This window comes from Pristis pectinata, chromosome 22, assembly GCF_009764475.1.
Source record: "Pristis pectinata isolate sPriPec2 chromosome 22, sPriPec2.1.pri, whole genome shotgun sequence".
NCBI lineage: Eukaryota > Metazoa > Chordata > Chondrichthyes > Rhinopristiformes > Pristidae > Pristis > Pristis pectinata.
Window position 1 is genome coordinate 31,476,034 of NC_067426.1, and position 23,293 is coordinate 31,499,326.

Genomic DNA, 23,293 nt, shown 5'->3' on the forward strand with positions numbered 1-23,293 from the left:
CCACGTAGATGCCACAGGCAAGAAAGCTCACCAGCTTCATCAGGAGGCTAAAGAAATTTGGCATGTCCCCTTTGACACTCACCAATTTTTGATCAATGCACCATAGAAAGCATTCTATCTGGATGTATCACAGCTTGGTATGGCAACTGTTCTGCCTGTGATCGCAAGTTGTGGAAACAGCCCAGCACATCACAGAAACCAGCCTCCCCTCCATGGACTCTATCTATACTTCTCTCTGCCTCAGTAAAGCAGCCAGCATAATCAAAGATCCCACCCACCCCAGACAATCTCTCTTTTTCCCGTTCCCAACCGGGCAGAAGGTACAAAAGCCTGAAAGCATGTACCACCATGCTAAATGACAGCTTCTATCCTGCTGTTGTGACTATTGAATGATTTCCTAGTATAAGATGGAATCTTGAACTCACAACCTACCTCACTGTGAGCTTACTACCTGCACTGTATTTATCTGTACTGTAACACTTTATTCTGCACTCTGTTATTGTTTTACCTTGTACGACCTCAATGCACTATCGTAATGAATTGATCTGTTTGGACGGTATGCAAGACAAATTTTTCACCGTACCTCGGTACATGTGGCAATAATAAACCAGTTTACCAATTCAGAATAAAACTGCACACAACACTCTAACTGTGGTCTTACCCTTGTTCCTATTATTAAATTCTCTTGCTATTAAGGCCAACTTGCAGGATCTTACGCAATCAACAATTCCACACCATACTTGTGCTATGAAGCAATACACACTGCTCACCAACAAAAGGAAAATGGGCAAAACTACCCATTTCCATTATGCACAGGAGGACAACAAAAGGAAGGCACAATTACAAAGTGATAATTACAATGTGTGCTATCCTTTTATGATTTCATAGTAAGAATTACAGAAGAACAGCACAAATCAGATTGTAATCAATTGGCCTGTTGGGTCAGTACCCAAAGTCAGGTGCATATGGCACCTTTGGGCTAATAGGTGAGCTGACGCACAAGATTTGCGCTTGACATTATTGCCAGAGAGGAATTGAAACAATTACTGCTGAGAGAGTGAGGTGCAAGGGAAATAAAAACAATGCATTCAAAATCCAGTGCAGCAGCCACTAGAATCTCAAGATTTACTGCAATCCACATTCTGAGGAAGAGTTTATGTTAGATTCATACCAAAAAAAACCATTAAACTGGAGCTCTAAAATCATCATGCAAGCCTAAATTATTTTAAAATCCTGGACACAGAACATCTCTCTTATAACGTTTTTGACAAAGGTGAAGGGACAAGTAGTCAGGTCAGGGTTTCTGATTGAAAGTGTATGGAAGCTTGATCACAAAGGACTCGCAATACAGAAGCAAGCCAATCAGTCCTATAGGTCAGTTTCTACTTGCGGAGGGAGTGTTTTGGGGGCTGGTGAGAGGATTGAGGGGTGAGCAAGTGGAGGAGTAGCATTTGATAAGAATATAGCAGAATTGCAATAATCTGCTATCTGACACTGGAAATTCTGATGGTTCGGTATCTGGCTCACCATGTTATGATTGTTCTGCTCCCTTCCCACCCACCGGGGTTCTGGTTTGCACACTTTCTTGAAGCTACCTGGTTCACTGGAAAGTTTATTATAATACTGTGTAATGTTTAAAAAATGGATTAAAAATGTGTTGGGGTATGAATAGAAATAACAACCAATGGGCTGGAAAAACTACCAGTCTGGCACCACCAAAAGTCTGACTGAGGATGGATTATCAGGGTTCTACTGTAGAGGTTGAACAACATACTGACTATTGGTCTGGTTTATAAACCATTACTGCCTTATAAAATGATGACAACCATTCATATACCTTTTGCAGATCTATTCAATTCTATTACTGTTTAAAATTACTGTGGTCCAAGAAGTAGAAAGGTATTTTGTTGAATGTTTATATACCACTCAATTACAGAATATATGCTCAGTATCACGTAAGAAAACTGCTGTATTGCAATACTAGAGATGAAAAGCTGATGCAGGAAAGGGAGAATATTCTGAGCGGTGACACTGGGAAAGAATCACATGACCAATACGCTTCCTTGGGGATTCCTGTTAAATCTCCTAATGTCACACAGTAAATTAATTCCTTCTTCTGTACTATTGTTATTGTAATTCAGTTCATAAATCCAAAGGCAGCATGAAGTACAACCATCAGCAAAATTGATGTTATCAACCACAAAGCAGAATGAGCAATGTCACGAACTGAAAGCGGCTAATTTCTAGTGTTTCATTTATTCTTAACCTGATTACGTTAAACTAGAACTAAGAATACAAGCGAAATGAGTGGAATTCCATAATTGTTATACGTGCTGCATGAAGAAATAGAAAGTCAAATATAGAGCAGACAAGGGCATGGGAAGATTAGAAGGCTTAGTTGCATTTATTTTAATGCAAGGAAACTGAATCTACACTATTAATCAGTACATGGGAATATGATATTGTTGCAATCATAGAGACATGGTTGATAAGGGCAGAACTGGCAACTCAATGTTCCAAGATACAGAAACTTTATGTATGATAAGGAAGGAAGTACAAGAGGGGCATTGAAATATTGTTTAAGGAGAATGAGCAAGGAAGTCTGAGAACGCTTCTTAAATAAGGCTGTACAGGTAGAACTTAGAAATAAAAAAGAGACGATCACTTTGGTAGGATTATATTACAGGCCTCCCAACAGTCAGCAGGAGATAGAGCAGCAGATATGTAGGCAAATTGCAAAAGGGTGTAAGAGGAAAGTACAAAAGGCTTAGATGGGGTGGAATTTTTTAAGTGCCTTCAGGAGAGCTTTTTGAGCCAATACATAGATAGTCCTATGAGAGAAGGGGCAGTGCTGGATCTAATCTTAAGGAATGAAGCCAGGCAAGAAGTTGAAGTATCGTGGGTGAGCATTTTGAGGATAGTGATCACACCCAGTTTCCAAGTAGTTATGGAAAGAGATTATGGTGGTCTGATTATCCCAGGCTGCTATGGAAGGAAGGGGAGGAAATTGCTGGGGTCCTGACAGAGATTTTCAAATCTTTGCTGGCCACAAATGAGGTGCTAGATGTCTGGAGGAAAGCAAATGTGGCATCTTCATCCAGGAAGGGCAGCAGGAATAAACCAGGTAACTATAGGCCAGTGAATCTAATGTCACTGGTAGAGAAGTTATTGCAAAAAAAATTCTGAGGATCAGGATTAATCTACACTTGGAAAAGCGGGGATTGATCAGGGATAGTCAGCATGGTTTTGCTGGTGGGAGATCCTGTCTGACTAATTTCATTTTGAAGAAGTAACAGAATATATTGATGAAGGCAGTGTAGTTGATGTAGTCTACATGGACTTCAGTAAGGCCTTTGACAAGGTCCCACATGGAAAGCTGGTCCAAAAGGCTAAAGTCCATGGAATCCAAAGCAGCTTGGCACATTGGATCCAAAGTTGGCTATGTGATAGAAGACAGTGGATAATGGCAGCAAATTACTTTTGTGATTGGAAACTTGTGACCAATCTGATACTACAGGAATCAGTGCTGGGACCCTTACAGTTTGTCATACACAGTAACAATTTGAACATGAACATAGGAGGTATGACTAGTAAATTTGCAGATGACATGAAAATTAGTAGTGTATTTGATAGGATTGTTGTTGGCTACAGGATGACAGCGATCAGTTGGTAAAATGGGTAGAGCATTGGTAGACACGGTGGTGTAGCGGTCAGCGTAACGCTATTACAGCGCCAGCCACCTGGGTTCAATTCCCGCCGCTGTATGTGAGGAGTTTGTACGTTCTCCCCATGTCTGCGTGGGTTTCCTCCGGGTGCTCCGGCTCCCTCCCACATTCCAAAGACGAATGGGTTAGGAAGTTGTGGGCATGCTATGTTGGCACCGGAAGCGTGGTGACACTTGCGGGCTGCCCCCAAAACACTCTCCGCAAAAGATGCATTTCACTGTGTGTTTCAATGTACATGTGACTAATAAGGATATCTTATCTTAGGTGGAACTTACTCCTGGTTAAGAGTGAGGTGAGGCATTTGGGAGGTCTAATAAAGGCAGGACAACAGTGGAACCTTGGTGTAGTTCATAGATCCCTAAAGATGGCAGCACAGGTAGACAAGGTAGTGAAGAAGACGTGTGTGAAGCTGGTCTTCATTAGCCAGGGCATAGAATACAAGAGCATGGAGATCATGGTACAACTTTGGTTTGGCCACATCTGGAACATTGTGTGAAGTTCTGGTTGCCACACTATAGGAAGGACATAATTACACGAGAGGGAGCAAAGGAGATTTACCAGGATTTTGCCTGGGATGAAAAGTTTTAGTTACAAGGAGAGACTGAAGAGGCTGGCTTTGTTTTCCTTGCAGCGGAGGAGGTTCAAGGAGGACCTGATAGAGGTATGCAAAATTATGAGAGGTGAGTAGGATGAACAACGAGAAAAGAAACTTTTCGACATCATGGAGATGTCTGAAACCAGAGGGCATAGGTTTAAGGTAAGCAATAAGAGGGTTAGAGAGGATCCGAGAATTTTTTTTTCACCTGGAGGGTGGTTACAATCTGGAACACACTGCCTAAGATGGTGGAGGCAGGTACTTTCACAACTTTTTATTAAGTATCTGGATGAGCACTTGAATTTCCAAGGCATAAAAGGCAATGGACCAACTGCTGGTAAATGGGATTAGTATAGATGGGTACATGAACAAGTTGGCCCTAAGGGTCAGTTTCTGTGCTGTTTGATTCTAATGAGAAAGGAACTTTAAAAGTTATTTAAATCACATGTTATTTTTAACCCAAAATTGAGAATGATCTGGAGAACATAAAGTGGAAATTATTGTGTATTTAATTTATAAATATTACTATATTAATATTTTCTCCGGCAGCTTTGAAATTACACAATCTTTCATTTTTGTATTAGTTTATTAGTCCTTCTGTTGTGAACAACAAATGACACACTGATGGCCAGATTATTAGACACTATTGAAGTGGATTGTGAGAAGCTGTGAAGCTGTCACTGCAGTGCCTTATGCCAGGCATGTACCACTAGCACATACATGTTAGAGAAGTCACTTGTTTCTCATTGCCACTTGTTAGCTTTTTTCTTTTTAATGTACTGTGTCTAAATAGTATATGTACATGATATAATGCTACAAATACATAAGCAATGGACAAGCCAGATTCATTTATACAAAGGAATTGTGGCACTGAGGAGATTGGAGTCACCAAGGAAACATCTTAGTCATGTGCTATAATTATTTCTGTTAACAAATATCAATATTATATCGTCTCTATAATTAGACAGCAAAGTATGTATTGAACCACTGCAAGTTACTATGGGCATTTACAACTATATTCAGGTCAATGATAAAGCGTGTTACCTTGGAATTCCAGTGCAATCTAACAGGTGTGCTAGATGGACACAGCAGAAGGGACCAATTATCGTTTTTCTAAGTTTGTCCTCTGCCGAAAACAAAGTCCTTGGATGGAACTATCTGGTTGTTGTGGAAAATTGTGCTGCTTGGTTCTCCTTCTAAGGCAGTGCTTCAGAAGGCTGATGCACTGGCCATTTGTATCTAAGCTGCAAATGATGAAGTGGGGAAGAGTTGTAGCAGTAGAGTATGATGTTTTGGGAATGGGATAAAAAGTGCCAGTTTGGACAAAAATTGGGGAAGTTTGGATGCTTGATAGAAGACCGAGAGTTTCGATGGCGATGGAGAGGGCGGAGAAGGTCTAATTGTACTCCTGGGATAATGTGGCTCAAGGTTCCCTGAAAGGCTCTCAAACAAGTGCTACACAAGAAATGTAGCAAAGCTATGCTGAGTTCTGACAAAGGGTCTTCAACCCAAAATATTAACTGTTTCTCTTCCCACAGATGCAGCCTGACCGGCTGAGTATTTTCAGCATTTTCTGTTTTTATGATAAAATTTTCTTGTTGTCACAGCATTTTTGTGCTGTTTTTGTCCAATTGTAGACTCCAAGATGTTGATGATGTTACTTTAAAATGTCAAAGAGAGGTGGCTGGAATATCTCCTGTTAGAGATGGTTACTTGGATCTGTAAATGTTATTTGTCACTTATCCAGTGAAACCTGAATGTTGTCCAGGTCTTGTGGGCAAAAACTGCTTCATTGTGTGAGGAATCGTGAATGAAACAGACCACTGCAATCAAAGCTGAACGTTCCCACTTGTGATCTTATGATACAGGCAGCTGAGCCTAGAGGAATTACTGCAATGATGTCCTGTGGCTGAGATCGTCAGCAAAGTCTAAGGGTCTTGAACAATATTCTGGTCAGTATTTGTATCACACCCAGGTATTGCTACATCTCAGAGCTCTGCAATCTCTCACCACTTAGATAATGTTCCTTTATTTTTCCTGTGGAAATGGACAGCTTCGCATTTTCCCACATTATCCTACATTTGCCAGATCTTTGCCCATTCACTTAACTTATCTATGTAGCCTCTTTGCATCTTCTTCACGACTTACTTTCCCATCAACCTTTGTGTCATCAGTAAATTTAGCAACCACACCTCAGTATCTTCATCCAAGTCATTTATATAAAAGTGTAAAAAGCTGAGGACCCAGCACTGATCTCTGTAGCACACCACTCACTACATCTTGCCAAGCAGAAAAGGAGCAATTTCCTGATAGCCAGTCTTCTATCCACAGCAATATGTCACCTCCTACATCATTAACTTTTATTTTGCACAATCATCTTCAATGCAGCACCTTATCAAATATCTTCTGGAAATCTAAATATAGGGCATCTACTCTACATTTGCAATACATGGTACTTCAAAGAACTCCATAAGTTGGACAAACATAATTTCTTTATCACAAAACCATGCTGACTGTATTTGATTACCTTGAATTTTTCAGTGCACTGCTATAACATCTTTAACAATGGATTCTAACTTTTTCCATATGACAGATATTAAGCTAATTGTTTTGTAGTTTTTTTGCTTTTAATCTCTTTTTTAAATAAAGGAGTTACTTTTGGTATTTTCCAATCTGACAGAAACTTTGAATCTTGGGAATCTTACAAGATTAAAACCAATGCATCAACCATTTCATTATCACTTCATTTAAGGCCTGAAGATGAAAATCATTGTGGCCCCTGGTGGTTTGTCAAACAATAGCTCTAACAATTTACTCTGCACTGGTGATTGTAATTTTCCCCAGAGTTCCCCTTTTCCCTTCCATTTCTGGTTTACGACTATTTTGTAGGATGTTACTTGTAGCTATAATAGTAAAAAATTACTTTTTAATTTATTCAGCATCTCCTGATTTTTCGTTATGAGTTCCCCAGACTTGCTTTCCATAAGACCATTGCTCATTTTGTTTATTCTGTTCTTTTTAAATATCTGTCCAATTTTCTGACCTGCCATCCATTTATGCATGATTTTGTGTTTTTTCTTTAAGTCTGATACTATCTTTAACTTTGTCACCACAAATGGTGGGTCTTCCCCTTGGAATTTTCTTTCACATTAGAGTGCATCTATCTTGTGTATTCTGAAAGATCCCCAAAATGAAAATTTTGTATTTTTGCCACCTGTTGGCTTATGGAAAATTACCAAGTAGTCTGACTTTCTGAAAAACTGCATTGCTAATTTTTCTTTTTAATGTACTGTGTCTAAATAGTATATGTACATGATATAATACTACAAATACACGAGCAATGGACAAGCCAGATTCATTTATACAAAGGAATTGTGGCACTGAGGAGATTGGAGTCACCAAGGAAACATCTTAGTCATGTGCTATACAAAATACAAAAATGAAAGATTGTGCAATTTCAAAGCTGCCAGAGAAAATATTAATTGGTAGTTTTGTGTTGTTTAGACGCCCTCATGAAATTTTGTCCATGTCCTTGAGTTTCTCGTGAATGATCTAACTTAAGACTGGGAAATCAATATTGAAGAATAATGTTGATACCTCAGGTTATATCTAAGGAATATTAGGATCAATTTACCCAGCTCACCCTGCTCACTACCTTTTTAAACTACTCCCCTCTGGTAGGCGATACAGGACAATACATGCACACACTACAAGACTGAAACACAGCCTTTTTCCCAAAGCTGTTAAATTGTTGAACATGGACTGACACCTCCTATACATACATACATACACATACTATGTCTTCCCCCCTTTACCGGCTGGACTCATCATGGTGTTATTTAATATATTGATATTGATATGCTGCTGATTATCATTATTATTAGTATCACGGTTCATTTGGACACTGCCTTTTTATCTGTTTTATACTTTATATTTGTGTAAGTATGTTTGTTTTATTTTATAGTTATAATTGCTCTTATCAATTTACTGTTTTGGTTTTTATTAGGCAAGGGAGTGCCATCGTAATCTCGTTGTGTTGTTGTTGCAACAGTACAATGACAAATAAAGAAATTCTAATTCTAATTCTTAAATGTCTGCCTCTGCTTCTTCACTGACTGAAACCTTAATCTAATCTGCCCTTTCACTTTAACTACATCTGCTTTCATGCCCTCATATTTGTCCCGATTTATGTTTAAAATGCTGGTTATGGATTCATTATTCTCCCTCTCAAACAGCATATACAGTACAATATACCTCTTTAAACCCTAATATTGTTCCAAAAGATCTTCATTATACCCTTTCCATTAAGAATCTGGAGACCAAAATTGTATCCAGAACTCCAGTTGGGTTCTGACCAAAGGGTCTGTGCAGTATTCATGAAACATTTTGAGATAAGACTACTTTACAACTTTGTGCTTTGCATGGAGAACTGTTTCCCATGTCCTCAAGCACTGTAACCGTCTCTCCATAAATGTACCATTTACTAAACAAACAAGTAGCAGTCTTTGAATTTTTCCCCACCAATCTGCCTTACCATTCTTCCCATGATGCCAGTTCCTACTGTTTCAACTTCCACTTCTGTGACAAATGCTGCAAGTTCTTTCCTCACATACAATATAAGCATCATTCCAACCAGACGGACGAGCTTGATCTGAAATACAAGAGGCATTTCATTCAAGTATCAAATAAAGACGCTTCATCTTTGAATATACCAAGGATATAAATGTGGTTCAGTGATGGGGAACAGCTAAGGTATTTAGCAAATATTAATCTGCCTCATATTGGGACCTTATATTGGATCTGCACCAATATAAGAAGTAATATTAAATCATTTGTTTCAGCTGATCTCAGAAATGGTAGTGATATATATCGCAATTTATGTCAAGGACTCAAGTGGAGAAAAATTCCATCAAATATTGCATTTCAAATCATTTAGTCATTTCTAACAGAAAGTGGTTATTTGTATAGTAGAGTGCAAGGTGAGGCTTAGCTCCAATGTCTCTACTTTCCCCAAGTTAATTCAACTCCTACCATAGCACTAGTTTACTGAACTCAAACTCAAAAACTCCAGTTCAAGTCCTGCCCCAGATGTTTCTTAAATTGAATGTGTTTTAAATTACACAGAATTCAATCAAAAGTGACTACGAAATTGTTGGATAGTGATTAATGATAAGACCAACAAAAACAACTTGTATTTAGATAGCACCTTAACACAGAAAAACATTCCAAAATATTTCACAAGAGACTTAACAAACAAAATTAAACACAAACCACGAAAGGGAATATTAGGGCAGATGACCAGAAGCTTCATTGAAGAAGGTGTTTTTTTTTTCACAGAGATAATGAGGCAGAGATCCTAATGGATGAAACTCCAGAATCTAAAGTCTTGCCACATAAAGACAAGATTGAATTATATTTGGGAATGATTAAAAAGCCAGAATTGGAGGAGCTCAGTAATCTAAGGGTTGTGGGGAAACAGGACATTACAGATAGAAAGAGGGGAGGCCGAGGGAATATTTGGGAATTCTCAATCATAGAGATGGTGCAAATAAAAAACTTAACATTCATTTGAGGTCATTATTAGGAAGCAGAGTCTTGAGGTGATTGTAGACAGCTTTGGTCTTTTCAGGAGGAAACTTTGTCTGAAGTACTGGAAACTGGACAGTCAGTTTGACAATGGAGAGAAAGTGAGAGGGTAAAGAAAGGTGCTGGTGAACCAGAACTGGAGATCACGTGCTTCCCTGGAAAACGACAGCATGTTTTTGAATGAATCTGGTGAATGACCACATACAGAAAAGAAATTGGATGAGCCATAAGACTGAAAAGCACATAGTGTAATAAATCTCAGGCAACTTTGGATCTAAGTACCCTAATTTTGTCTTTAATTCTGTTTTCACAGAAAACAATTAACTGTGAAAGTGAAAGCTACAAAAGAAAGAATTTGTAGAGTGACTTGATTTGACCCAGAAACCATTCCGGACACTGAAAAAACATCAATTTTCTCCCATACAGAACCAAGAAAGGTTGGGCTGCATGCCTAAGTTTCGAGACAATTCTACATTTTTGCCACGTTAATGCAATAATTATAATGCACTATCCCAACAGACCTGCATTAAAAAATAATACAATAACTGTACCTTTGCATACGAGGCTGATGGATGAAGACTTTCAGTCACAGCTAGGAACCACTCCTCTTCCTTTGGGGTATCATTAAAAAGGAATGCTTCTTTGCTCAAGTCTATTTCTTGAAAACTTGTAAAAACAAGTAACAAAAGGCTCTGCTCACTGTATTACCAATCAGAACATCAGTAAGTAGTCAATATCATTCCTCTAAGCAGGAGAGATTACTGAAGTCTCCAAGGTTAATGGCAGGACTCTTAGCAGAGTGGAGGAACAGAGGGATCTTGGAGTCCACGTCCATAGATCCCTCAAGGCTGCCGCGCAGGTCGATAGGGTTGTTAAGAAGGCATATGATTTGTTGGCCTTCATTAGTCGGGGTATTGAGTTCAAGAGCCACCAGGTAATGTTGCTGCTCTATAGAACTCTGGTTAGACCACACTTGGAGTATTGTATTCAGTTCTGGTCGTCTCATTACAGGAAGGATGTGGAAGCTTTAGAGAGGATGCAGAGGAGATTTACCAGGATGTTGCCTGGATTGGAGAGCATGTCTTATGAAAATAGGTGGAGTGAACTAGGGCTTTTCTCTTTGGAGAGAAGGAGGATGAGAGGTGACTTGATAGAAGTGTACAAGATGATAAAAGACATAGATCGAGTGGACAGCCAGAGACTTTTTCCCAGGGCAACAATGGCTAACATGAGGGGACACAAGTTTAAGGTGATTGGAGGAAGATATAAAGGGGACGTCAGGGGTAAGTTTGTTTTGTTTTAAACACAGAGAGTGGTGGGTGCGTGGAACACACTGCCAGCAGAGGTTGTGGGGGCATAGGGACATTTAAGAGACTCTTAGATAGACACGTGAATGATAGAGAAACGGGAGGTTATGTGGGAGGGAAGGGTTAGATAGATCTTAGAGCAGGATAAAATGTTGGCACAACATCATAGGCCGAAGAGCCTGTACTGTGCTGTAATGTTCTATGTTCTATTAAAAAAATAAGACAAGGTTGAGAATTTAACTTTGGGCAACATGGAAACAAATTTGAGAAAAGGGGTGGTGAATACAAGACTGAAGGTGTTATATTTGAATGCATGCAGTATACAAAACAAAATAGATGAGCTTATAGTGCAGTTAGAAATTGGCAGGTACGATGTTGTGGGCATCACAGAGTCATGGTTGAAAGAAAATCACAGCAGGGAGCCAAACATCCAAGGATACACATCCTATCGAAAAGACAGGCAGGTGGGCGGGGTGGCTCTGGTGGTAAAAAAAAATGAGATCAAACCCTTAGCAAGAAGTGACATAGGATCAGAAGATATAGAATCCTTGTGGGTAGAGATAAGGAACTACAAGGGTAAAAAGACCCTGATGGGAGTTATATAGCCAGAATGTAGGCTACAAATTACAATAGGAGATAGAAAAGGCATGTAAAAAGGGCAATGTTACGGTGGTCATGGGGGATTTCAATATGAGATAGATTGGGTAAATCAGGTTGGCACTGGATCCCAAGAGAAGGAATTTGTAGAATGCCTACGAGGTGGCTTTTTAGAGCAGCTTGTGGTCGAGCCCACTAGGGAAAAGGCAATTCTGGATTTTGTGTTGTGCAATGAACCAGATTTGATTAGGGAGCTTAAGGTAAAGGAACCCTTAGGAGGCAGTGATTGTAATATAATAGAATTCACCCTGCAGTTTGAGAGAGAGAAGCTAAAATCAGAGGTATCAGTATTACAGTTGAGTAAGGGTAACTACAAAGAAATGAGAGAGAAGCTGGCCAAAGTTGATTGGAAGGGGACCCTAACAGGGACTTCAGTACAGCAGCAATGGCAGAAGTTTCTGGGACTAATTCGGAAGATGCAGGATCAGTTCATCCCAAAGAAGAAGCAGCATTCTAAAGGGAGGATGAGGCAACCGTGGCTGACAAGGGAAGTCAAAGACAGCATAAAAGCAAAAGAGAGGGCATAAAATATTGCAAAAATTAGCAGGAAGCTCAAGGATTGGGAAGCTTTTAAAAACCAACAGAAGGCAACTAAAAAAGAAACAAGAGAAAGGTAAGCTAGCTAATAGTATGAAAGATACCAAAAGTTTTTTCACATATATAAAGAGTAAAAGAGAGGCAATAGTGGACATCAGGCCACTGGAAAATGACGCTGGAGAAGTAGTAATGGGGAACAAAGAAATGGCGGACGAACTGAATAAGTATTTTGCGTCAGTCTTCACTGTGGAAGACACCAGCAATGTGCCAGAAATTCGAGTTGGGGGCAGAAGTGAGTGGAGTCACTATTACAAAGGAGAAGGTGCTTGGGAAGCTGAGAGGTCTGAAGGCAAATAAGTCACCTGGATCGGATGGACTACACCCCAGGGTTCTGAAAGAGGTAGCTGAAGAGATTGTGGAGGCATTAATAATGATCTTTCAAGAATCACTGGAGTCAGGAATGGTTCCAGAGGACTAGAAAATCGCAAATGTCACTCCACTCTTTAAGAAGCAAGGGAGGCAAAAGACAGGAAATTATAGGCCAGTTTGCCTGACTTCAGTGGTTGCTAAGATGTTTGAGTCCATTATCAAGGATGAGGTTTCTGGGTACTTGGAAGCTCCTGATAAAATAGGCCAAAGTCTGCATGGTTTCCTTAAGGGGAGATCTTACTTGACAAATCTGTTGGAATTCTTTGAGGAAGTACAGTCAGGATAGACAAAGAGTCAGTGGATGTTGTTTACTTGGTTTTTCAGAAGGCATTTGACAAGGTGCCTCGCATGAGGCTGTTGAACAAAATAGGAGCCCATGGTATTACACGGAAGGCATGAGCATGGATAGAAGATTGGCTGACTGGCAGAAGGCAAAGAGTGGGAATAAAGGGGTCCTTTTCTGGTTGGCCGTCGGTGACTAGTGGTGTTCCACAGGGGTTGGTGTTGGGTCTGCTACTTTTCACATTATATGTTAATGATCTGAATGACAGAATTGATGGCTCTGTGGCCAAGTGGTATACTGGAATGTCTATTTGGATGACAGGAATTTCTCAGCCACAATGCTTCTGTTATGGAGTTCAATTTGAAACATGTTATGTGTGTAACATTTGTTTAGTGCTTCTTTTAGAATGTGTAATAATATGTACAGCAGTTCAGAAATTCCTTCTATTCCCTCCTTTCTAAGATGGGGGAAATCACATTGTATCAACCATTTTGGGATGCAATCTGTAACTTGCCCTCTGATAATGCTATTTTCATCATCATAACAAATGATTTCATAATCATTAAAGGAAGCCAAAGTACTGGAATTTCCGACTAAAAGTAGAATGAATTAATGTGGTCACAGACATACCCAACACAGTAAATATCAGGTGGTTCATTATCAAAGCTCAGCCAAGTCCTCAAATCCTGTTTTGGAGACTTGCCATTCACATTGTACGTCCCTGCAAAAATTCTGAACAAAACAAAAATCTTGAATGCAAAAAGCAGAATGACGGCAATGTAAAAATGTATGAACACAATTACTCCAGTATCTTCTCTTTATTGCAAGCACAGTGAATAGCTGGGTAATTCACAGAGAAATAAAGCATTAGCAAATGAGTTACACTTACAGAATGTGATGTGTGTTTGTAGGTATGCATCTAATGCATTAGGTGCATTATGTATATGACTTATGAAAAACCCTGGAATTTGTAAAGTATGCTATCTTAATTTTCCTAATGGGGAACCTTTTGTGAAGGCCTGCTAGCAATTACCCCCATAATTTACAAGCTCTTCTTATCAGAGGATAGGCAATTGAGTGGAGGTGTCAGTTTGTCCATCTTACATTTGGCCTCCACGCATCCAACAGGGCCTCTGCCATATCCTGCAAGTTTTCTGTAGAGGTCGCAAAACTCAGTGGAATCATCTGGCCCCTACATTGGAAGGTAGCCTCCACACTGACAATTAAAACATGACCAACCCACATCAATGCACCCAGACCATCAGAATGACAAGAGGTCCATTTGTGCCTTCTGGCTAGGAACAGAACAGGTCAACACATTGCAGTGTCTGCACAAATAGTGCACACTGCATAATACCTTACACACAATTAGATAACAACTTTCCAGTCATCCTTCTAAAATGTTCTGGGAAATAATAATATCCCAAAATAGAGTCAGAGCCATTCAGCAAAGAAACAGGCCCTTTAGCCCACCGAGTCTGCAATGACCTCTCCACATGCCCTTAATTCCCTCCAGATCCTACTGCTCCCCAGAAAAGAAAAAAAACCCTTTTAATCTGCTACTTGGATTGTAAATTGGCATGGGTTGTGGAGAAAGAATAAGCAGTTATTTGGCCAAGTTTGGATTCATGAGGTAAAGCAGCAAGGATTTGTTATAGACAAATTGTGTCTAAATAACTTGTTAATTTTTTTTGATTCAGTAACAGAGAGGTGAAAAAGAAAAATGTGGTATATGTGGAGTTCTAAAATGTGGTATAGTGCCACAAAATAAGCTTGTCATCAAGATTAATGCCCACAGAATGAAAGAGGCTGCATGGATAGAGAATTGGCTGAGTAACAGGAAACAGAGTAGTGAAAGGCTACTTTTCCACTGCAGGAATGTGTACAGTGGAGTTCCCCAGGGGTCGTTATTAGGCTCACACTTTTTCTTAATACAGATTAGTGACTTGAATTTGGGTGCACAGAGCACAATGTTCAAATTTGCAGATGACACAAAACATGGAGGCATAATGAATTGCAAAGGAAATAGTAATAGATTTCAAGATGATATAGACAGGTTGGTGGAGTTGGTGAACAGGTGAACGATGAAATTTAATGAGATGTTTGAAATGTTATATTTTGCTTGAAAGATTGTGAAGATGCAACGTAAACTAGAGAATATTTAGTAAATTGATTCCAGGCCTGAGGGACTTTAGTTATGTAAATCATGAAGATAAGACAAGATATCTTTATTAGTCACATGTACGTCGAATCACACAGTGAAATCCACCTTTAGAGGAGATAAAAAGAAACTATTCCCTTTAGTGAAGGGCAAGAACAAAGAAACAGAGAATGGACTGGCAAAAGAACCAAAAATGATACTAGGAAAACTCTTGCACAGCAAGTGCTTAGGGTTTAGAATGTAATAGTAATAGGGACAGATTCAATTGTAGTGTTCAAAAAGTAGCTGGATAAGTCACTAAAAGGAAAGAATCTCCAGGGCTGTGGGAAGAGGTTAGCTTGATGGCTCATAGAGAACTGGTACAGATTCAATGGGTTAACTGGCTCCCTTCTATGCTGCAATCAGTTTGTGATTCTATGTCTAACAATCTTGGGACACTAGAAGAATTGCACCAATGATTTGCATGCGTAAGATAGGTGCAGTCTGTGGTTCAGGAAAGTAACAACAATGATAAAGCTCTGATGAGATTTAAACTAACCTGTAATCTCGTATGTAAGTGTACTTTTCTTCTTGCTTCAGCAACTCAGACTTGATTAGATTGTCCCTCAGACCAAATTGTGGCATACTGAGGATATGTCCTTTGTTCGTAACCATCACGTTGCTGTTGCGGACCGAGTCATCAGTTATTTCAGGACTGCTTGGAGCAGAAACACAGTACTTAATAATTGCAATGTCTCGCGGAATGTAATATAAATGCAATTAGCAGTAAATGTATATAAAAATTCATTTAGAGTATTTTGTGCCATTCAGGCTCCACTCTGCAAGATTTGGAATCATAGAATTGTTATGCCACACAGATGGTCTACTGAGAAAATCCAGCCAGTACTGTTCTGCTCCTTTCTCCTGCTAGCTCTGGAAGTTACTTTCCCTCAAGTGCCTACCCAATTCCTGATTGTCTCCATCACCCTTACACTCAGAGTTTTAGATCACACCAACCCTCCACATAAAAGCAGGTTTTCCCTCATGTCCTCCTTGCATCTCTTGCCCACAATTTTAAATCTGTGCCCTTGCTCCTTGAACCATCTGGTATTGGGAACAGTTTTCCTCCATTCACCCTATCTAAAACATGCTCTATAAAGTCTACTCTCGACTTTTTATGTTCAAAGGACAGCAACCCAGCTTCCCCAGTCTGCCAGTTAATGTCCACCATCTGCAAAGCTATTCTTGTAAATCTTTTCTATACCCACTCAGATCTGAGACCTTAAATACAACAGAGACTACTTTGCCCATGAAGTCTGGGTCACAGTCACTCTCAGGTTCATAGGCTCAGGATCACCCCTCACTGCTACTGCTGATTGCTGCCACATCTCACAAAACTCCAAATTTCATCTACTTTTCCTTCACCCCACAAGAGCAGGCACAGGGATTTACCAGCACTGCAAACTTGCCCAAATTGCAGGCCACTATATACTGCACTCATGCTCTTACAGAGATCTTCCTGGCACCCTCCTCCCAGGGGGACTAAGCTGTAGCCCAGGAGGGTCTGCATGGTCCCTTGTATGAAGAACATGCTTCCAGTGGACATGGTTCACTGTCCGGGATCCCCTTTACTTCTTTGGGATACTCTCCTGCCCAGCTTCCATCCTTGTAGCATCCTCTCATTTAGTACCACTATCTCCCTCCAGCTGAAGGGTTTTGCTTAAAATGTGGCATGTCTCTTGAATAGCTGTCTGCAAATCACACCTGGCCAGATTACATGCTGTTAAATGAGCAAATTTGCAACATATCAGTAGGGAGCACTGCACTAACATTGACCACTTTCTGTTCCAGAGAGGATCCTGAAAACACTGTTCTGTGAACTGTGCACATTCCAGCTCTAAGTGACTTTTGTTACAGATCAGGTTGCTATTTGGTGAATGTCCCTTTAAAATATAGTACAGTAGAGTAGTTGTGTGTGTGTGGTGTCAACACGACAACAAGATAATAATGTGTGGATGTTTTTTGCTGAGAGAGAGAGAGGGAGAGAGAGAGTCTCTGTATCGATAGATGAAGATCAATAACTGTGTCTGTCACTACAATCCATGTATGGATTATTGGAGCAATCCAGTGCAGTCCACTTTGTCGTTAACCTGTAGTGGGAAACAGGTATTCCTGTGGGCGGCCACGTCTCAAATGCCTTTCAGGGTGGCAGATACTTCGGAACAAAGCAGTGGAGATCATCAGAGATTGAGGTGCCGTATGGGTTCCATCGTGGAACATTTGGATTTCGTAATTTCTCTCTATTCTCTCTCTACATTTTCTCTTCAGTCAATGGTGGTTTTGCAAAAGCCTTTACTCACATTTCACCTTATGAGTTGCTGAACTGAACTTTAAGAACTATTCCTGGACTTGGAGTTTGGGAATTTGCCATACACATACTTCGAGTTTAGTTTTGGGGGTTATTGTTTAATATCTAACATTTTTACTTTTCTTATTATCATAAGTAGTTATTAATAAAATAGTTTCTAACACTTATACATTACTTGGCGTGTTTCTATTGTTGCTGGTAAGTAACACTTTCATAAAAACCATTAGGATGCCACTTAATGCTGTTTTAACATATAAAAAAGAGTGGAGCAATCTTTAGGCCCCTTTCTTTACTCATTTTATTATATTCTCTATCTTTTTTCATCCAGGATGTCATAGTCATACAGTTATACAGCAAGAAAACAGGCCCTTTGACTGAACTCATCCATGCCGATGGTGGGTCCTGAAACAGGGTTTCAACCCGATACGTCAACAATTCCTTTCCTCCCACAGATGTTGCTCAACCCGCTGAGTTCATCCAGAAGCTTGTTTGTTGCTCCCTCTGAACTTTTCCCATCCATGTACTTGTCCAACTGTCTCTCAAATGTTGTCATTATGCCTGCCTTCACCACCTCCTCTGGCAGCTCATTCCATTTACCCACCACCCTCTGAGTGAAGACCTTGCCCGTCTTATCCCCTTTAAATCTTTCCCCGCTCACCTTAAACCTACGTACTTGAGTTTTAGACCTCCCCTACCCTGGAAAATAGGACTGTGACTATCTATCTTATCTATGCCCCTCATGATTTTATAAATTTCTACAAGGTCACCCCTCAGCCGCCTTCTCTACAGCGAAAAATGTCCCAGTGTATCCAACCTCTCCTTGTAACTTGAGCTCGCCAGTCCTGGCAACATCCTTGTGAATCTTTTCTGCACCATTTCTAACTTAATTACAGCGTGGCAACCAGAACTGCACACAATACTCCAAATGCAGTCTCACTAACTTCTTGCGTGCAGCTGTAATATGATGTCCCAACTCCTGTACTCAACGCCCTGCCCAATGAAGGCAAACATGCCATGTGCCTTCTTCACCACCCTGTCGTCACTTTCGGGGAACTATGTACTCGTACCCCTAGCTATTTCTGTTCAACAACACTCCTTAGGGCACTGCCATTCACAGTGCCATGTCCTGTCTGGTTTCACAAATGCATCACTTCACACTTGTCTGAGTTGAATTCCATCTACCATTCCCTTAACAACTTTCCAAGTTTAGCTAGATCCTGTTATAACCTTAGACAACCTTTTCCACTGCTTTGTAAACTTATTAAGCATGCCACTTACATTCTCATCCAAATCATTAATATAGATGGCAAAGAGCAGCACTAATCCCTGTGGCACCCACTGGTCACAGGCCTCCAATTTGAATAACGACCCTCCACTACCACCCTCTGCCTCCTACCACCAATCCAATTTTGTATTCAATTGGCAAGCTCACCCTGGATTCCATATGATCTAATCTTCCAGACCATCCTACGATGTGGGATCTCATTAAAGGCCATGCTAAACATTGACATCTACCACCCTGCCGCCATCAAGCTTCTGGGTCACCTTTTCAAAAAAACTCAGTTAAATTCATGAGACAATTTCCTATGCACAAAGCCATGCTGATAATCCCTAGTTAATTTTTGCCTTTCCAAATGCAAATAGTTTCCATCTCTCAGAATCCCTTCCAGAAACTTTCCTACCATTGATGTTAGGCTCACTGGTCTATAGTTCCCTGACTTGTCCTTGCAGCCATTATTAAATAAAGGCACAACATTAGCCAACTTCCAGTCTTCCAGTACCTTAGCCATGGCTAACGAAGATACAAAAATCTCTGCCAGGGTTCCAGCGACGAGAGAGCGGAGATTGCCGGAAAATAACGAGGTTGTTTTTTTTTTCTCTTTCTAGCGTTCGGGACAGCGGCGAGTGACTGCGCAGGCGCGTGACGTCACCCGGAAGCGCGCGGGCGATTTAAAAGTCGAAGGTTCGCCTTCAAGTTTTCTTTCCAGCGACGAGAGAGCGGAGATTGCCGGAAAATAACGAGGTTGTTTTTTTTTCTCTTTCTAGCGTTCGGGACAGCGGCGAGTGACTGCGCAGGCGCGTGACGTCACCCGGAAGCGCGCGGGCGATTTAAAAAGCAGACGAGCATATCTAGCGGGCAGCGTCGGAGCGGGCAGTGGAGTGAGAGGGAGCAGAGTGGGTTGGGCTTTGGCTCAACGGGCTTCGGCGAGAGCGGGAAAGAGGCGAGATTATAGAGAGGGGTGAGTTATTAGTTTAGTTTAGTGTTGAGCTCAGTGATATTCAGCAGTATGCATCTGGGATTAGTGTTGTGTTTGGAGTGTCAGATGTGGGGCCCCTGGGAGACGACCAGACTCCCTGATAACTACATCTGCGCAAAGTGCACCGAGATGCGGCTCCTCAAGGAACGGATTGAGAGTCTGGAGCAGCAGCTGGATGACCTTCGGTTGGTTAGGGAGAGCGAGCAGGAGATAGACAGGAGTTATAAAGATTATGTAGACAGCACCTCAGTGGCAGTCCCCCTCAAAAACCGATATCTCATTTTAGATTCGGTTGGAGAGGATGACTTCATAGAGGAAGACCTCAGCAGCCAGGACCTTGGCACCGTGTCTGATACTGTGGTCCAGCAGAGGAAGAGACATGCAGTGGTCCAGCAGAGGAAGAGACATGCAGTGGTTATTGGGGATTCGATAGTAAGGGGTACGGATAGCAGATTCTGCGATAGCGATAATGAGTCTCGGATGGTGTGTTGCCTCCCTGGTGCCAGGGTACGGGATATCACAGACCGTGTCGAGAATATTCTGAGGGGGGAGGGTGAGCAGCCAGAAATCTTGGTACATGTAGGTACCAATGATGTAGGTAGGAAAAGAGAAGAGGTCCTGAAGGAGGAATACAAGGCATTAGGGAGAAGGTTGAAAAGTAGGACCTCAAGGGTAGTAATCTCAGGACTACTACCCGTGTCGCGTATCAATGACAGGAAGAATAGAAAGCTCTGGCAGTTAAATGCGTGGCTGAGTGACTGGTGCAAGGGGCAGGGCTTCAGATTCTTGGATACCTGGGACCTTTTTTGGGGGAGGCAAGACCTATTTGCTAAGGATGGGTTGCATCTAAACTCCAAAGGGTCCAATATCCTGGCGGGAATGTTTAATTTAGTTGTAGGGGAGGGTTTAAACTGATCTGGCAGGGGGATGGTAACCAGGATGCTAGGTTACAAGATGCTAAGGTGAGGGAGAAAGTGTATAGAAACGAATCCATTGAGGATGGCAAGAATGACAGGCAGGTGATAAGTCAGGATAATTTACTGAATAATAGAAGTACAACAAATCCGGATGTTAGGATACAGAATGTTAGGATCGGGGATGAGGATGTTCGGATACCGAATGTTAGGATAGGGGATGAGGTCTACACGAACATGTCTAAGATAGTAGGTAGCGAAGATAGTAAGAAGGATGGACAGGTAGAAAGTCAGGATAATCTGCTGATCAATAGAGGTACAATAAAATCAATAGCAGATACCAGTCTAAACATACTATATTTAAATGCACGTAGCATCAGGAATAAAGTAGATGACCTAGTGGCACAACTACAGGTTAATAAATATGACATCGTTGCAATCACTGAGTCGTGGCTTCATGATGGATGTGATTGGGAACTGAATGTCAAGGGGTATACAGTATATAGGAAGGATAGGAGGGTAGGCAGAGGGGGAGGTGTGGCCATGATGGTTAGTAGCGATATAAAATCAATAGAAAGGAAGGACATTGGGTCAGAGGAGGTGGAATCCTTATGGGTGGAGCTGAGAAATAGCAAGGGTAAAAGAACAATAATAGCAGTCATATATAGGCCCCCGAACAGCAGTCAGGAAGTGGACCATAAGTTGCAGATTGAGATAGAAAAAGCATGTCAGAGTGACAATGTGAAGATAATTATGGGGGATTTTAACATGAAGGTGGACTGGGAAATGCAGCAAGGCGGTAGTACTCAGGAGAGTGAGTTTGTGGAATGTCTAAGGGATGTTTTTCTGGAGCAACTTATTGAGGAGCCCACCAGGGGATCGGCTGTTTTGGATTGGGTGCTGTGTAGTGAACCCGAGGTGATTAGGGAACTAAAGGTAAAGGAACCACTGGGAACAAGTGATCACAATATGATAGAGTTTAGTTTCAAGTTTGAGAAGGAGAAGCTGATAACTGGTGTATCGATATTTCAGTGGAATAAGGGAAATTACAAAGGTATGAGAGATGAGTTGGCCCAAATTGATTGGAGGGTAAAATAAAAGCAAAAGGGGCGGCGTACAAAGTAGCAAAAATTAGTGGGAAAACAGAAGATTGGAACGATTTTAAAAATCTGCAGAGAGAAACTAAGAAGGTCATTAGGAAAGCAAAGATGAGTTACGAAAGGAAGCTGGCGGACAACATTCGGAAGGATTCTAAGAGTTTTTTTAAATACATAAGGAATAAAAGAGAGACACGGGTTGACATAGGACCAATTGATAACGGTGCAGGAGGTATTATAATGGATGATAGTGAGATGGCAAGGGAATTGAATGAATATTTTGCATCGGTCTTCACCGTGGAGGACATAAGCAATGTGCCCATTAGTCAGGAGTCTCACGAATTGGAGCTGAGTTCAATTGAGATTAATAGGGAGAAGGTGCTTGGAAAACTAAAGGGGCTTAAGGCTGATAAGTCTCCCGGACCGGATGAGGTGCATCCCCGGGTTCTGAAGGAGGTGGCTGTGGAGATAGCGGAGGCGTTGGCGATTATTTTTCAGGAATCGATAGATTCTGGCATGGTTCCGGAGGACTGGAGGGTAGCGAATGTAGTTCCGTTATATAAGAAAGGTGGGAGGCAGCACAAAGGCAATTACAGACCTATTAGTCTGACGTCAGTGGTGGGAAAATTATTGGAGTCTATCCTCAAGGAGGAGGTTACCGAATACCTAGAGGCGCAAGGCAAGATAGGACCTAGTCAACATGGTTTTGTGAAGGGGAGGTCCTGTCTGACCAACCTATTGGAGTTTTTTGAAGAAATCACAGGTAGGGTGGATAAGGGAGAGGCGGTAGATGTTGTGTATTTAGACTTTCAAAAGGCCTTTGATAAGGTGCCTCACAAGAGACTGATTAATAAGATGAGAGGTCATGGAATTATGGGCAGGGTAGCAAAATGGGTGGAGAATTGGCTGGTTGGCAGGAAGCAAAGGGTGGAAATAAAAGGATCTCGTTCTGGTTGGTTACCGGTTACTAGTGGTGTGCCGCAAGGGTCGGTGTTGGGGCCTCTCCTTTTTACCTTGTACATCAATGATTTGGATGATGGAATAAATGGTTGTGTGGCTAAGTTTGCGGATGACACCAAGATAAGTGGAGGAGTAGGGAGCATAGAGGAAATAGAAAGAATGCAGAGGGACCTAGACAGTTTAGGAGAATGGGCAAGAAAATGGCAGATGAGATTCAATGTTGAGAAATGTGCAGTTGTACACTTTGGAAGTAGAAATAAGCGGGTAGATTATTATCTAGAAGGAGAGAAGATTGATAGTGCGGTAGTACAAAGGGACTTGGGGGTACTTATACAAGATACCTTAAAAGTTAACCACCAGGTTGGATCGGTGGTTAAGAAAGCGAATGCTATGTTGGCATTCATCTCGAGAGGTATAGTGTATAAAAGTAAGGAAGT

At 41.1% G+C, this 23,293-nt stretch overlaps 1 protein-coding gene across 5 annotated transcripts in view; it reads right to left on the reverse strand.

Moving 5' to 3' along the window:
- inpp5b (inositol polyphosphate-5-phosphatase B) overlaps positions 1-23,293 on the reverse strand; it is a 135,184-nt gene that overhangs the window by 34,940 nt on the left and 76,951 nt on the right. For 4 of the 5 annotated variants that reach the window (XM_052036675.1, XM_052036676.1, XM_052036673.1 and 1 more), the window contains 4 exons: positions 15,819-15,977; positions 13,750-13,851; positions 10,458-10,572; positions 8,855-8,971 (listed from right to left, as the gene is read on the reverse strand). In XM_052036675.1, the coding sequence (XP_051892635.1) occupies positions 8,855-8,971; positions 10,458-10,572; positions 13,750-13,851; positions 15,819-15,977 (493 nt within the window). The remainder of the gene's footprint in view (positions 1-8,854; positions 8,972-10,457; positions 10,573-13,749; positions 13,852-15,818; positions 15,978-23,293) is intronic. The other variant, XM_052036674.1, reaches the window with a different exon arrangement.